The sequence below is a fragment of the Phoca vitulina genome, unplaced genomic scaffold (genome assembly GCF_004348235.1).
Source record: "Phoca vitulina isolate PV1807 unplaced genomic scaffold, GSC_HSeal_1.0 scaffold56, whole genome shotgun sequence".
Lineage (NCBI taxonomy): Eukaryota > Metazoa > Chordata > Mammalia > Carnivora > Phocidae > Phoca > Phoca vitulina.
Genome location: NW_022589759.1, coordinates 2,064,425 through 2,081,797, shown reverse-complemented (window position 1 = coordinate 2,081,797; position 17,373 = coordinate 2,064,425). Strand labels below are relative to the sequence as shown.

General features: G+C 45.1%; 1 protein-coding gene across 1 annotated transcript; it reads left to right on the top strand.

Annotated features, from left to right (window-relative positions):
* Positions 1–3,804: 3,804 nt before the first annotated feature.
* On the top strand, positions 3,805–16,821 carry MAP1LC3B (microtubule associated protein 1 light chain 3 beta). The gene is made up of 4 exons (XM_032389733.1): positions 3,805–3,972; positions 11,020–11,075; positions 14,130–14,236; positions 15,034–16,821. The coding sequence occupies exons 1-4, from the start codon at positions 3,933–3,935 to the stop codon at positions 15,206–15,208; spliced, it is 378 nt and encodes a 125-aa protein (XP_032245624.1). The 5' UTR covers positions 3,805–3,932; the 3' UTR covers positions 15,209–16,821.
* The last annotated feature ends 552 nt before the right edge of the window (positions 16,822–17,373 follow it).

The window sequence follows — 17,373 nt, the reverse complement described above, 5'->3', positions numbered from 1 at the left end:
AACCCACCCCAGGATGTGGAAGGATTGAATTAGTGCTAACCAGAATAGAAAGAAACATAGCTGTGGGAGCATGGGTAACCCCTGTTGTCAGGAAGGAACCCAAGGGGAAAGGTCTCAGGTAGCAGATAATTATTACACACTGAATCCTGAAAGCTTTGTGTGTCCTGAATGCTTTTATAGTCCCTTATATATAACGTATCCCATACAAAGAACACTAAAGAGGGTATGGTTGACAAAAGAGATCATTTGTTTCAACGCTAGATGAGACTATAATAATGAACTCTTTGTTATGGAGAACCGATAACATCTAAGGAGATAAGCAAATTACAGGGCAGGATATTTTTCTGTTGGTTCCCCGGAAGTCCCAGAAACTAGTATTTCTTGGACCTGAGTAAACTGTTAACTTTACCCATTCTAGTTCTCACAGTCCATATGTGAAAAGTGGCATCTTACCCACTGCTCAGAGGAAACAGCCAAGGTAATGGAAAAAAAGAAAAATATTCAAAGGCCAAACAAGAGGGCCCATAGACTCCCAAGAGATGCCTCCCTTAACAGTCCCATATATGGGCAAAAAAAGGAAGAAAAAGGGAAAAAAAGCAATCCTTGAGAATTTGCTTAGAATTAAACAAACAAAAAAACCTGTGGAACGCCAAAATAGCTGCTCATGCTCATTTCAGAAATAATGTTAGATTATGTGAGTGATTTGTGATGGCTTTCCCGCATGCGCTCGCTTGCAGATTTCTGAAGTTGTCCACCAGACACAGCCTCACGGCGAGAGGAAGCGCTGAAAAACGGTGCCACTCCCAGCTGCTGATCGTACCTCCGAGGAGCAAGCGAAGACACTCCTAAACACTGTAACCTATTGAGGGTCAACTTCAAAATCCTCCTGACTAAATCCTTTCTGAGAATAGTGCCTGCGGCTGCTCTTGAGCAATACTTGTTTGTTTACTTGTTCCAAAGAGCAAAGAGATGACACAGGAATGATAGGACAGCAGGCCAATAGTTGCCCAGACATCCTCGGGGCTGGAATATCTCTTCCAATCAGAAAGAGGAGAGGTGGGACAGGCCAGGCCGGCCTGGGGACCTGAACAACTTCTTGGTTTGACTTGTCCTCCATGTTGTGTGTGGCAAAAACAATGTGTCCTGCACTGCAGGTTAATGTTTCATGCCTCATTTAACAGATTCTTAGAAATAGCTAGACAGTATGATTTACAACCATGTCACGTTACTAATGCTGGGGGCGTCATGTTCAATTTTTAGTGGTTACCTTATTTTCTTCACAATTATGATCATTTCATATTATGGAAAAGGGAAGAGGGTCGAGTTATTTAAAACACCACCTGGCTTTCAAGAGTAATAGTTTGATAGTTTAAAGGCACCATGAGATTCCTGGAGAAAACATTTAATAAATTTGAAAGATGTGTTCTTGCTTTTCTACTTTATATGGATTATTTTAAGGAACAGTAATATTTGTTATTCACTTAAAAATAAATCATGCTATGCTTATATTAACTAGCTTAAAATAATTCATGAATATTAATTTGCCACTCTGAAAATTGTTCACTACCTCAGACTTCTATTAAACTGCAATCTGAGGGCACATGAAATTTTTCTAAGTTACTTCTTTGTATGTTAATATAAGTTAATAAATTTTAGATATAATTTATATATTATGAATATGCTATTCTTACATGGAGATTATCCTTATGAGACACCTTTACATGCCCACAGCCTTGGATGATTTCCTGAGAAACACATAGGGAGATGTGGTTTTATTTTATTTTATTTTATTTTTTTTAAGATTTTATTTATTCATTTGAGACACAGAGAGAGAGAGAGCATGAGCAGTGGGAGAGGCAGAAGCAGGCTTCTCGCTGACCCAGAAGCCCGATGTGGGGCTCGATCCCAGGACCCCAGGATCATGACCTGAGCCGAAGGCAGACGCCCAACCATCTGAGCCACCCAGGCACCCCAGGAGGTGTGGTTTTAGATGCAAGTAGGAATTCAAGGTTAGGGGAAGATTTTGGCAGTCACTGTTAATGTGGACTTCAGTACTTGAAAATCACAGTGATCCTGTCCCATCACTAGCACAGCCCTTGAAGCCTATCCCTCTGTGGCTGTGAACCCAATGCCTGGGGTAATTTGGTAAAGCTTTATGGATGCCTAAGGGACTAGGGAAATATGAAACTCTCCTTCCCTTCCCCCAACCTCCATATGCCAGATAATTGATTTTTTTTTTCCCTCTTGCATTTGGAACAGTTGTCCAGCAAGAGAACAAAAAGTCCATTTCTTACAAAATAGCAATTAAGCCAAGAACGCAGCTCACCAATCAATACTTAATATCAAAAAAAAAAAAAAAAAAAAACTCCAGAAAAGAAAGCGGCAAACAGTCCACAGTTTTGTTTTGTTTTGTTTAGGTTTATTGATTTATTTTAGAGAAAGAGAGAAAGAGCGGGGGGTGCTAGAGCAGAGGAAGCTGAGGCAGAGGGAGAGAGAATCAGAGAATCTCAAGCAGACTTCCTGCTTAGGGAGTCTGACACTGGATCTCACAACCAGAAGATCATGACCTGAGACAAAATCAGGAGTCCCCCAGCCAACCGACTGAACCACCCAGGTGCCCCCACACTCTCTTTTAAGACTTCAACCCTGATTATTTTGTTTGGCAGAAGGTAGTCCGTAACAAGCACTGAATGAAAAATTTTTTTCCAATTTTCACAGAATAAATACAAAGCAACCAAGATGGTACACTTGGAGCTTGAAGCTTTCCTTTGGAACTTTGAAACCAGAGAGAATGTTTAAGTGCTGTTGATTCAGAGCTTTTTCAAGTTAAATAACAGTTACAAAGAGGGGAGAACACCTGACAGAAAGTGACACATGCACAATGCACTGTTGTCTAGTAAACAGCAGGATGAAGAGCTACAGCTAACATCATTGTTCTGGTCTGGGAGAGTAATTATACAAGGATCTGCAACATGTTTGGCTTCTCTGTAAGGAAAGAAATCCCAGCTACGTTGAAACCACTCTGAGGAATATATTTTAGCATGTTTTGTATGTTTGCCTAATAATGTATACAGCACAATCCAATTACTCTATCAAACGATCCTATAAGAAAGGCTTCCACAAACAGAGGGGTAAGAGGTCGGGAGCTATGGTAACGTTTCAAAGTATTAGGTATTACAAAGCAGCCCAGCCTAGGACTGCAGCGCTGTCCACCCAGGTGCACGTCCAGTAGACGTGGGGACGTGCGGTAAACGAACGGTCTGCAGTCTGCAGGCTCCTCTCCAAGCACCTGGCACCCTCCAATGTTACTGCCCGTTCACAGAGAACTCTGAGGCTCGGGAGGATGCTCGGCGGCGGGGAGCCCGAGGGGTGTGAGCGGGAGGCCGCCAGGCCGCAACTCCCCGGGGCCACATGGGCTCAGTTCCCTAAACACACAGCAGCGACAGGTACCCACTCTAGACGAGCAACCGGCAGCCCCCAGACCCGTGGCGCTGCGGCGGGAGCACGCAACGACTGTATTTTCGGGCCGGAGCTTTCTCGGCCATCGGCACACGGAGGCGGCACACAAGCGACGCGGGGTCAGCAAGAGGAGCTGGACCACGCGGGACTTCGGCGCGGGAGGCGCACCCACCCTCCCGCGGCCGCGCCTGGACCTCTGCACCCGATCCGGCCCGACCCGCGCGCCCGCGCACCGCGGGGTCTTCTCTGCGCACGCGCGCGGCCCCGCTTCCGCCACGCCCGCCATGGCGGCGGCGGCAAACGGCCTTGGCCCCGCCCCCCGGGACGCCGCGCCGGTCACCTGACGCAGCTGCGGGCTGAAGAGACACAAGGGAAGTCGCTGTCGCCACAGTCGAGGAGCTTCTGCTGCCGCCGCCACCGCCTGCAGCAGCCGGGACCCTCCGCCTCACCGCCTCCGCTTCGCCGCCCGCGCCATGCCGTCTGAGAAGACCTTCAAGCAGCGCCGCACCTTCGGTGGGTGCCGCGGCGTGGGGGGGTGGTGCGCGCGCCGGAGGAGGGGCTGAAGCGGCGACCCAGGGCGGCTGGGGTCGGCGACGGCCGGGGCGAGGGCCGACGGCGGGCTGAGGGGGGAACGGGGTTTCATGTGGGGCTGGACGGGGTGGGACCCAGGAGGGTCGGAGGCGGGGACCTAAGGTGGCCGGGGATGGCGACGGCGGACCGGGGGGAGGGCTGAGGGGCCGGGGGCCGACGGCGTTGTGGAGTCGGGGGGTGGGGAGGGTCGGGTTGACCGAGGGCTGAGGGGACCGGTGTCGGGGCCGGGGGTGGCCTGAGGGGTTGAGGGGGCCGGGGCCTGAGAGGGGTCGGACCCTGGAAGTCCCCTCCCTCGGTCGGCCGGGTCTCGGGCGAGGGCGGCCGTCCGTCCGCTCCGGGTCGGGGCCGGGGCCTCAGCGGGGTGGGACCCTGGGAGCCCCCCGCCAACACCGCCCCGGCTGTGTCGCGGGCGATGGCGGTCGTCCGCCGAGGGGGTGGGGGTCAGGGCCGGCGCGCGGTCCGACCCAGGAAGGCCCGCCACCCCCACCGCGGCCGGGTCGCCGTCGAGGGCGCCTGTCCGTCCAGGGCGCGCCGCGGCGGAGCTGCTGAATCACCGTTTTGGTCCCCCGCAGCCGTGGCCCGGTTGTGTGCTGGGTTCTCGATCAGCCCTGCAGTCCGGGGGTCGCTGCCCCTCCGGAGAGCAGACCCGCGTGACAAGGGTGCGGTGGGGGAGGCCGGCCCGCAGGCCAGGCTGTGACAGGTCTTTGAAGTGATGACACTTGTCTGCAAGTGAATCATCCCCAGGTGAGTCGCCTCGGTCCCACGTGGTCGCTTACAAACGTCCGTACCTTGCTGGAGAGGAGGAGTGTGGAGGAGCCCCGAGGTGCAGCTTTGTACGCATCCCTGCGCCCTCCAGTGTAGACCGGGTGTGGCGGCGCGTCTGGATCCTGTTTGCTGCAGGAGAGCTGGGGTCCGGGGCTTTTCTTTTTGGCTTGCCGTTGCATTCATCCTTCTCCTCCAGCAGTGAATCACTCCTTCCCAGTTCAGGCTAGAAACCCGACTTGGGTTTCCTCGCATTTGGTGAAACTGAAAGTAACCTTATCACAATATTTACTCCACCAGAAAAATGAAGATAAGGAGGTGACTGGTGTTCCCTGGAAGCAAGAAAACCCTGCACTAACAGCGTGTGGGTGGGGGTGTTTGTAGCAGCTCGGGGGGTTCCCTGAGGTCGTCGTCTTTAGGGTCTCGGGCAGCAGCACTGCACTCCTTTTGTTTGGGTGCCTGAAGTCCACAGAGTTGAGCGTTCACACAGCTTGGACGTGGTGGTGCAGATCTCGTTACTGGTAATTATTTGACTGCTTGGGCCTGAGAAGCTGCCAAGCATACCTTTTCAGGCTCTTGGGGCAGTTTGTTATTTAGCAACACTTGGATGTGCGTTTTGCTGGAAATTTTCTCTTTAATGACCTCTGTGAACTCTCAATATTTAGCTTTTATTCAGCCCTGAGAGCAGCATCTGAAGCAGATTTCCTCATGTATCTGGCTTCTGTCTTCACTGACTCTTGCATTTTAAAGTTAACTGAGGGGCGCCTGGCTGGCTTAGTGGATGGAGCATATGACTCTTGATTGAGTTCAAGCTCTTGATCTTGGGATTGTGAGTTCCAGCCCGACATTGAACGTGGAGCCTACTTTAAAAAAACACACACACAATAGAAGTTAACTGGGGACATTTGTGTGGGAAAGATGCTTCTTTTCTCATGACTGAAACTATAGTTATTTTCCTTTTGCTTAGAGTATTTTTAAGTTATTCTAGAAAAATCTCTGAGAAGTAGGTGGTAAGAGTAGGAAAAGTGATGAGATTAACGTATTCTAATTCACGGAACCTGCGGCCCTGAGGGTGAACCAGGGGGGTAAACCAGGAATGCCCCCATTTTTTTTCCCTGTTAGTACATCTTATAAATACTGTTTGTGGGCTTGCCCCATAGCTCACCTTTACTCCCCCCCCCCTTTTTTTTAAAGATTTTATTTATTTGACAGTGAGAGAGCACAAGCAGGGGGAGCAGCAGAGGGAGAGGGAGAAGCAGGCTTCCCGCTGAGCAGGGAGCCCAATGCAGGGCTCCATCCCAGGACCCTGAGATCATGACCTGAGCCAGAGGCAGATGCTTAACCGACTGAGCCACCCACGCGCCCCCCTTACCCCCTTTAAAAAGATCTCTTTAATAGTCATTTTGCAGAAAAAAGATCAAATATCATTTAATGGCTACTACCTTTCCTTGCTCCACTGCTGACAATTTTCACTGATTTGTAGCCCAGTAAATGAGGGAAATCAATTCTTTGGAAAGAACCCCTTCTGTAGAACCTAAGAGCAGCCCCACTTAGCTTGAGCAGTTCTTTCTCTTTCCAAGTGAATGAGTTTAGCTTAATTCAGAATTGAATATAACTCTGCTTATATCTTCTAAGATTGAGAGGGTTGAAGTGGACCTTGGGGCTCACCCAAAACAGCCCCTTCTTTTTGTAGCTGAAGAAACTGGGTGGGGCCCAGAGAGGTGAAGATCATGGTCCACCTAGTGGTAGAGTCTAGACTTGCACTTTATCTTCTCCCTGCCCTGTCTTTTCCCAGCCTCCAGTAGGTAGCCATCATTTTCAGTACATGAGATGGGCCAACACTAAGTCAAAAGGCATAGTGTGTCTTTGCAGGTCTGTGGAAAAATTTTATGAACTTCCAGAGTTGTGTTTGAGCAAATAATTCTGGATTTGGTATGCTCAAATGTAATAATTTTGCTTCAGCTTCTGGGATTGCCCAAGTTTATTTAATGACACTGTTCTGCTGTGATTTAGTGGTGAGTAGATTTAAGCTTCTCCATTAATATCAAAAAAGTTAGCATGTCTTGGGGGAAGTTTATGTGTTGGTCTAGGATAAATAGCTCCACCTACTCTAATAGGTAGACTGTAGAGCAAGGTTTATGCCAAAACGTCAGTAGCACTCCATGAACTGAAGCTGTGTTGTTACTCATTGAGTTGGGTATTATTTTTATGATTTATAGACAGATGGGGGCAATATTATGCTTCCATTTCACTCAGTTAAATAAAGTTATACTTTAAATACCCCAGGGAATCTCGAAGCAACTTTGCAAATGATATGTTGGTAAAAATAAGACACCTTGACTCCCTTCCTCTATTCTTATGTTTGTAAGTCTTATAAGGGTTCTTAGAGACAGGAGAAAAGGAATCTGGGAAGTATATCTTGATACGCATTTGGAAGAGTGTTTTATTTCCATTTTACAACTTTAATTTGTTTATTAACCATCTTCTGTGTGCAAGGCTGAGCCCTTGGTAAATACAAAGATGATAGAAGCGGGTCCCTGGCTGCCAGGGGCACTCCTTTGAGGAAGACAAATAATAAACAGGTCATTACAACATTTAAAAAAAAATACTTAAGTAAAAGAATTGCTCATATGTGCCTTTGATTTGTGTTGGTACTAATGTTTTTGTTAAATATACTGTTAGTCTCTGAAAATAGCTGTCTACTCAGAAGAGTGAGGCACAGGGGCGCCTGGGTGGCTCAGTCGTTGAGCGTCTGCCTTCGGCTCAGGTCATGATCCCAGGGTCCTGGGTTCGAGCCCCGCATCGGGCTCCCTGCTCGGCGGGAAGCCTGCTTCTCCCTCTCCCACTCCCCCTGCTTGTGTTCCCTCTCTCGCTGTGTCTCTCTCTGTCAAAGAAATAAAGTCTTAAAAAAAAAAAAAAAGAGTGAGGCCCAGGCATATACCGTATTCGCTCAGTCGCTCCAGGCTTACCACTGGGTTTTCGCTGCAGCTGGCCAAGATAGTCATGACACTTCTATGAGACTTTCTGCCTTTAATAAAAATAATGATTTTTGTCTTTTTTGGACCGTATTTTGGGGATAAATCAAGATAAACTTTTGATACTATAGTATAGAAATTATAGTTTCAGATTTGAAGCCTCACATTTAAGCCTATTTTGTTTTTTTCATTTTCCACTTGCCAAAACAAACCTATTTCCTTATATTAAAAAACTCCCCCTTCGTCTGAATGTTTCCACTTAACGTTCAGGTTTATTAGGATAAGCTTTTTTTTTTAATTTGTGAGAGAGAGAATGTTAAGCAGACTCTGCGCTGAGCACAGAGCCTGACTGACACGGGGCTCAATCTCACCACCCTGAGATCGCGACCAGACTGGAAATCAAGAGTCCAGATGCTTAACCGACTAGCCACCCAGGCACCCCCAGTTAGGATACGCTTTTAAATGTGAAGCATATTCCAGGATATATTAAAGAATTATCCTTCATTTGCTAGAGTGAATTAATTGTGATTTCCTCTAACCTCTGAAATAATCTTCCCTGACAAAATGGAGGTTTTTGTTGTGAAGAGGGTTGAGAGGTAAATCTAGATGGTAGAGCACCTTTTCCTGGGGTAGGACAGACATAGAGACAGGTCTCAAAGCTGAGAGAAACATTGAAGGGGAATCAGTGACACTCTCAGAAATAGAGAAGGATTTGAAGGATGATGCCTGGGAAAAAATCCTCCTCCTCCTGTGTTTCCTTTACTCTCCGTATTCTACTAATTAACTGCTTCACTCTGGACCCTAGATGTGTGGGTTTTCCACATATCAAGCAATTCAGCTGGCTGTCCTAGAATTGAAAAAAAAAATTTATTTATTTTTTGAGTAATCTCTACACCCAATGTGGGGCTTGAACTCACAACCCTGAGATCGAGTTGAATGCTCAACCGACTGATGCCTCTCCTACAGTTTAACTCAATTCTAATTGTTTACCTGGTGATAGCCTCAGATCCAACAGGTTGAGTTCAGCCCCACAATATTGCCCCTCCTCACTCACCATTCCAAACACTAATTGCAAGTGCAGTTTGTTACTTGTGCTTTTTACCAACTGGCTATAGATCAGAGGTTCCTATGACCCCCTCATGTTTAATTAAATTGCTGGAGTGGCTCACAGGAAAACTGTTTATTTGCTAGATTACTGGCTTATTACAAAGAATATTCAAGCATACAAATGAACATCCTGATGAAAAGCACATAGGGTAAGGTCGGGAAGAGTCCTGAGCACAGGAGCTTCAGTCCCTGTGGAGTTTGGTATGTGCCACTCTCCCAGCACCTGGAAGCCCTAAACCCCATCCTTTTGATGGAGTTTTCATTACATGGGCATGACTGGTTAAATCATTGGCCATCGGTGATTAGGTCGTCCTCCAAGCCCCTTTCCCCTCCCTGGTGATTGGGGTGGGTCTGAACATTTCAAACCCCAAGTCACTGTTCTTTCTCCCTGGCAACCAGTCCCCATCCTTAGGAGCTTTCCAAAAGTCACTGCATTAACATAAACTCAGATATGGTTGATTGGGGTTTGCTATGAATAACAAGAGATGGCCCTTATCAGTACAACTTTTTTTTTTTAGTACCACTCTTATCATTTAGAAAATTCCAGTGGTTTTGGAAGCTCTGCCAGGACCAAGTACATATTTTTTGTTAATAATCACTATATTATAGACCACTAGGCTAAGCTTATTATTAACAATAACTAAATTTTATCTCTATTTTCTCGTACTGAATAGGAATGCGCGCTGCTAGGAATCCCTGAGTTTGCAGTCTTCTTCTATAGCAGATATGTTAGTAATTTTATCTTAGAAGCTGATTTAGAAATGTTGGGTGGGAAAATAGAAATAGAACCTATATGTTCATATTTGAACATGGGAATTAGTCATTTTTATAAGGAATGATACTGAGTGGTTTTTTTTAGATCCAAAAAAATAGGCAATGGTAGAATATATTCACATAGATCATAGCATCTTTTTTCTGAAGCCACCAGGACTTCCAGGAAGTCCATGACATTGATCATTCATATAAGTGATTATATTGAGAGGAATACAGAGATACTCTCTAAAAAAAGTATTCAACAGTAGACATTGTGCTTTAAACTTTTTGGATGGGGGGTGGGAGGAGGCAGGCACTGAACAAAACTTTTTTTTTTTTTTTTAATTTTGATAGTGTATATTTTTTTCATTATTATTATGTTGTGTTAATCACCATACATTACATCATTAGTTTTTGATGTAGTGTTCCATGATTCATTGTTTGCGTATAACACCCTGTGCTCCATTCAATACGTGCCCTCTTTAATACCCATCACCAGGCTAACCCATCTGCCCACTCCCCTCCCCTCTAGAACCCTCAGTTTGTTTTTCAGAGTCCATTGTCTCTCATGGTTCATCTCCCCCTTGATTCCCCCCCTTCATTCTTCCCCTCCTATCCTCTTTTTTTTTTTTTAACATATAATGTATTATTTGTTTAAAACTTTTTTTTTTTTTAATCAGAGAGAGAGAGCACAAGCACGGGGAGCAGCAGGCTCCCTGCTAAGCAAGGAGCCTGCTGCGGGACTCAATCCCAGGGTTCTGGGATCCTGACCCGACCTGAAGGCAGACGCTTAAAGGACTGAGCCACCCAGGCGTCCCTGAGCAAAACTATTTAAAAGTCAAATAGGGCATTTTCCCCGCCCCATATCTCTTTTGGGCAGTTTCTTTTCCATTAAGCACTGTATCATTGAAAAGCAGGAAGTAATAAGAGAAACTTGCATTGAAGAGCCTATGGCTTATCTGAGATTCCTATACCAGCTTAAACTTCGAAATATTCACAAAAATTGACCGGTTCTGGGAGTCATTGGAGGAAAGATTGGTAATGCCATGCAGTTAATTTGCTGTTTACATTTGACTGTAAGCCTGGGGTCCCAAACCCTTGAAACTAGAAATTCTGTACTCTTGGTCTTGTGTCACCCTACCTGCGAGAGCGGTGTAAGTGCACGTTGGTTTACGTGGAAATTGCGTTTGACGTGACGTATCAACTTGTGCCAGGGGTGGCTCCTCTCCGTTCTAGGGAAGATGACCTCACTGCTCTGGTCTGTCACAGCTAGGGATGGTGAATTTAGATACAGAAACCACCAGTAAAAGTGCAGGAAAGAAGCTGCATTTTGGCCCTTAATAATGCCTATGTCTCTTCCTTTTCGTTGCAGAGCAAAGAGTAGAAGATGTCCGACTTATCCGAGAGCAGCATCCTACCAAAATCCCAGTAGGTAGTCTCTGGCACCTACGTTTCAGTCGTTAACAGTGTGCGCAGAAGAGAGCATTGCTGAAGTACTTTAGTGCGTGTGTGTGTGTGTGACTGTGTGTGACTATGTGACAGGTTTCTACAGAGCTCCTCAGACGAGTAACCCCAGTGTCAACTTCATGACCTAGAATTGAGGTATTTTAATATACGGTTCTTTGATCTAAGCACATTCTGTTTCCTCCTGAGTCTGAGTTTGCTGCCTTAATGTTACACACTTCACAAGTCAAATGTATTTACTTGGGGGGAAAGGGATAGAGGGGCTAGAACTGTTCGTATTTTACAGTGGAAGGAAGCGTCCACTCTCTGCTAAAGGAAGGAGTACTGCAGTAGGAAAATCAGCTCTCAGGATTGAAATGTGACTGTACATTCCAGGCTTTTTTTTGATGCCCCAGAGAAGTCTGTTCTATTTGGCTGCTCTGCAGGAGATGGAGGAAAGACATTGCTCTTTCTTGTCACGTGTAGGTGCCTCAGATGCTTTTTGCCGTGCCCAGGCAGCAATACCCTGTACCCCGAATCCTTTGCTGGCAGACCCTAAAAAGGTTTCTGCTGAGGCACCAGGTCTAGGGAGAAGTGGTTAAGAGGAACTTCTGGTTTCAGATAGAGGCTGAGTTCAGGCCTTAGGTTCAAGGTTACTGAGTGATGTTGAGCTAGTTACTAAAATTCTGAAAGGGGCTGCCACATCCTTATCTGTAAAATGGGAAGAGAATCCCATCCCATGTAGTAGTTGGAAAGATTTGCCTAGTTCTGTATACATGGTTGTTATCTCCTACAAATGCTACACACCAGACACTCCACTGTTAAAAATTCTGTAGAAGCTTTCATGTTTGGCTTTCTGATGTGTCCCCTCAGACTAAACTGAGGGGAAAGAGAAAAGGTCCAGGGGGTTGGGGCTGTAAGGTACACAGAAAAGATAAGATGGGTCTGCCCAGCAGTTTCCCAACTATAGGATTCGACAGTAAAAGACACAGTCTCTGTTTTCCTTGGACTGCTTAGAAATTTCAGTCTGTCCTTATATTTGGGGTCAACATGTGGCCCCGGGGATTTCCTTAATTTTAAGGTTTTCTTCACTTTTTGGTGCTAGCTATTGGAAACGAATAGCCCAGCAGTCTGCCAGGATTTGTTCTGCAGCCTCCCTTTGAAAACATGAATATCTGCGTACATTAGCAGTCCTCTTTTCTGCTAGCAGTTCCAGGGTTTTTGCAGAAATCACATACTCATACTTCCACATAGGTGCTTGTGGCTCCTAAACAAGTTTACAAGCGTTCCTTATTGGGGATAGCATGGATGGACAGGCAGCTTGCTGGCTCTCCAGTCCCCGTTCTCCACTCCCCAAGGACGGCTTTTTCTTCCTTCGCTCCTGTCTATAACACTGCTGTCTAGATGGCAGCACTCGAGAAGGCACTTTTCAGGTCTAGCCAAATGACTTACTCATGACTTACGCGTCTTCTCTCCCAAATTAAAAAAGTACAGGAAAAAGAAAAAAATAACTGAAAAGTCAACCAGTCATTTATAGGGGATTGTTTTCATGAAGATCAACAGCACTGGAGAGTCAGGGACACCTGAGAGGAGGAGGGAGTTCCCAAGGCCATGCTGTCCTGTGTCCCCAGGCTGCTGTTGTGTCTTCCTTTAATGAAGAGGGTCTAAGGTCAGGAGATTTTCTTCTCATTCTGACTGCTTCTGCCTCTTCCTGAACTAGGAATTTAAGATTTTTTTTTTTTTTTTAAAGATTTTATTTATTCATTTGAAAGGGAGAGACACAGAGAGCACAAGCAGGGGGAGAGGCAGAGGGAGAAGCAGGCTCCCTGCTCGGCAGGAAGCCTGCTTCTCCCTCTCCCACTCCCCCTGCTTGTGTTCCCTCTCTCGCTGTGTCTCTCTCTGTCAAATAAATAAAATCTCTGGAAAAAAAAAAAAAAAGATTTCTGTATTGCCTCTGATCTCTGCTGCTAGTCAAACCCAGGCAAAAGTAGTCTTATCTACTGATTCTCCCTTGTGGCTACTGTGTTCTGAACACATCCGATGGATAAAAGTCCTTGATCTTAATAAGGAAGGGAATAGCAGTTTGATTTGGCCTTACACAGAACCCATGTGGGTCCCATATATAGTGGAACAATGTACAGATAAGTATCTTCCCCTTTTCTAGAGAGAGAAACATTATGCAAAGATTTCCATTCCTCTCTCTCCATTCCTGTCTCTCAACTTCTCGTCGTCGTGGCAGGGTAGAGAGTTGCTTTACCTGGAGAAGAGTGTCTGTGGTACTCAGAAGATGATGAGGCACAGGCAGTCAGCACTCTGGCCAGCTTTTGTGGTGGCTTCAAACTAGGGGAGAAATTGTCCTCTGTGGAAAGGAAGCATGGCAAGGAGCTAATGAATTTATTTCGGTTCATGATGTGGAACTATTTTTGTTCCCTGCATAGTGCAAGATTGACTCTTAAAACTCATTAAAGAAATATAAGGAGTATTTTGTCAAAATGAAAGAATCTTTGAGTCTTTCTGCGCAAAATTTGTCTCCAGAGCCAGCTGATCATTGTCTCTACTTATCAGATATTTACTTAGGACTTTTTCCACATCAAGTAGAGAAACCAGTCTAGTATGAAAAAGACATTTGAGTATATTACCGTAATTAAGATCTCACACATTTCAGAGGAAATAGTGGTATTGCAATTGACATAGATTCAGAGCTTACGCTCTAAGCTGGTACCTAGCATCTGCTCTTTTCTGACTAGTTAGTATATTTTCATGGTTCCAAATAACAAAAAGAATATATAGCAAACTTCTTTCACCACCCTGCTCACCTCCCTGGAGGCAGCCAATTTGTCTTGTGTACTATATTCTGTAAGGGATAGAGTCTAAGCTAATAAATGATCACTATTCACAGGAGATCTATGGGGAAACTAACAAATGTGCTGTTTCTATTTCAAACCCCGTTTTGGTATGTGCCAGTTACAACATAGAAAGTATTTCATCTCTTCATTGTTAACAGTTATTTTAAAATCTCTCGTCTGGCTGCTCTTCTAGGTGATAATAGAACGGTACAAGGGTGAGAAGCAACTTCCTGTCCTGGACAAAACCAAATTCCTTGTACCTGATCATGTCAACATGAGTGAGCTCATCAAGATCATTAGGTATTTAATCACCTTTTTTTTTTCTATTTCTTTGGGTAACTGCTCATTCTGTATTAGACTTACAGATAAATCTTTAGTTGATTAACATCTGTGCAAGCTTAATAAAACCTAGAGATGTTTCCTTCCTTCCTGAGTTCTTTTTCTTATCTGCTGGGCTTCCTGTCCCTCAGATTCTTTCATCATAACATCTAGTGTAGACGTTGTCTCTCTCTTAACGATTTTATTTATTTGACAGAGAGAGAGAGCGCGCACAAGTAGGCAGAGCGGCAGGCAAAGAGAGGGAGAAGCAGGCTCCCTGCTGAGCAGAGAGCCTGATGCGGGGCTTGATCCCGGGACCCTGGGATCATGAGCCGAGCCGAAGGCAGATGCTTAACTGACTGGGCCACCCAGCCTCCCCTAGATGTCTCTTAATGAGAAAAGTTTACAAGTTTTGTATGGCAAAATTAGTAAAAAATAATGTAGACTTGGTAAAATGGTAATAAATAGTTTGTAAATTATAGTTTGAACTATTTCATTAGACACTAATGGCTATTCAGAGAGCATACTAATTTAAAACTGGCCTGGGGAATACAGTAATAATAATCTACTAAGAATTACCACTAATATCAGTCATGAATGTAATCCTAGGACATGTCCTATGCTTTATGAGAAGTTTTAGGAGAGTCCTCATCGGTAGGCACACACATTATTTTGCCAGAAGCAGCATTCAAAAAAGCTTTATACTTTTCTGTCAATGGGGGTGGGTGATATTTCTCCATGTCCCCTGCATATTGATGTGTTGGTGTCTCTTTCAATAGGAGACGCTTACAACTCAACGCTAATCAAGCCTTCTTCCTGCTAGTGAATGGACACAGCATGGTGAGTGTGTCCACGCCGATTTCTGAAGTGTATGAAAGTGAGAAGGACGAAGACGGATTCCTGTATATGGTGTACGCTTCTCAGGAGACATTTGGAATGAAACTGTCTGTGTAAGACTAGAAAAATGCATCTGTTCTTGAATTTTTTTAAAACCTTACCAAGGAGAAAAAAAGGGATATTACCAACTGAGATTGATGAGTTCATCCAATCACAGATCATCAAAACAGTAGTGTTCCTGCCTAGGAGTTTTAGGAAGTTGTTTTGTACTGTAAGCAGAAAAACTGAGCTCCAAATGAGCACATTCAGCTTTGGGAAACTACATTATTTAACCTAGGCTGTTTTGTTTTCAAATTTAGAAGTTTAAGAATAAAATACTTTGCATTCTAAGTTGCCAATAGCATAGACCTTCACGTTATTTTAATGCTCCTTCCCTATTAGGAACCTGCAATTTAAGCATTCAGAGACATTCTTTACGAGGTTCACTGAACTAGCCAACTTTTTGTAGAAGGTTTTCTATTCAACTGGGGAAATACCTGTAAGAGGATCTTTAAGTATAAGTTGTCAAGCATAGTCGTCCCCCCCCCCCCCCCCATTTGCTATAATCGTTGGCAAAAAGCTGGGAAAATGGGGGTAGGAAAACTCTGAACTGCTGCCCAAGGTTCCTGCTCCTCGTGTACGTGTACTGTGAGCCCGTGATCTCGCAGCGCTGGCGAGTTCTTGTTTGCTTCTCTAGACAGTAACAGAAAAGCACCACGGCTCAGTAAGAACCTTGAATAATTTAAAATTTTGGTCTAGTTTCTCAAAGGGCCCAGAGAAAGAACGTGTGACATTTCTCCTGGTTTGTATATTCTCTAAGAAGTCAAACTGCTGTCCGCTTTGGTAAAGAAACAAGCTGTCCTATCCGTTTCATTCCTTAACTAACTACAGTGCTAGAAACTACAGAACACGGAAACTAAAGCATTAAAATTCAGATGCACTCCCTCTGCCTTTTGGGCTAAAGCTGTAGATGATCCATGTTTTATGTTAAGTGTGTGACTCTTATTAAAAAGTTACATTTTTAAGAGTATTTCAGTTGTCAATGTAGGTCAGCCAACCATCAAAGTTCCTCCACTCCCGAGTGCATGTCAGTTGTGAAGAAAACAGTAGCAAAAGGAGACCTAATGCTCTTCACAGATACTAATGTCAGAAGTTAAACATTTTCCGAGTTCACCTAGAATAACCAATGCTTCCTGCTACCTGCATGGGGTTCACTATTTACTGTTTTTGTGGGAGCAGCACAGAAGGATCACAGACCCCTTCGGGCTGTACTGCGGCAGGTCACGATTTCCCTTTGTGTACTTAGATGTGTGTGGTGTACCTGTTAGTGGAAGTTACTTATTAACGGAGGGGGGGGCGCGGTAGTACTGCATACGGGCGCTTGACCCCTGACCTTCCGACTCCTTCCCGCTGCATGCATCTGTCCACATGGCTAACTTTTAATGTGTGTTTTTACATAATGTAAATTCTTAATTGGCCTGTCTTGTTTAGATTGTATACATCATTATATCTGACATTCTTGTAACTACTGTGTGATCAGTAAGATTCCTAGAAGAAATTCTGCTTTTTAAAAAAAGTACCATGCAGAGAGGGGTGACTTCTAATCCCACATTAGTGGGTGGTCACTAGGATCTCTAAACCAAGTACATTTTTAATGAACTAAGGTGAATAAAGGCACAACTAAAAACTCATGAAGCTCAGTTTAATGGATCAGTATTTGATACTTGGCAATGCTGTATACTGTCTACCATCCCAAGCCGGGTGGTGGTGGCAGTGGGGGAGGGGGGACAGAGAGGCACCCATCTCTGAAGGTCTCTGCCTTGTCCCAGGCACCTTCCTTACCTTGGTCAAGGTTCTGCCAGCTGGTCTTGTCTTTGCACCAGTAAATTCTCCTGGGAACTAAAAGGCATAGCACAAAGAGGATGGATGGATGTGAGACCTGGGTGTCTGTGGGAATAAACACTTGAAAACCTGCCACTACAAATGAAAGAGTAAAACACAGCAGGTGCCGAGAGTATGTGCTGAGTGGTCAAGGAGGCATTACGTGTTTGTGGTACCTCATGCCGCATCGGGGAAAGATGCAGCACAAACATCGGCCAAGTAGTGGGCAGCATTACTCGTTTGAGAAACTGCACCCATTCCAAATTGAAGCAGGCACTTAAAATGTTTTTGTGGAAGAATCCAGGGAGCAAGATGAGGAAATGTTCTGCTTCCCCGAGTTTGTTGCTCTGGTATTCATGTCC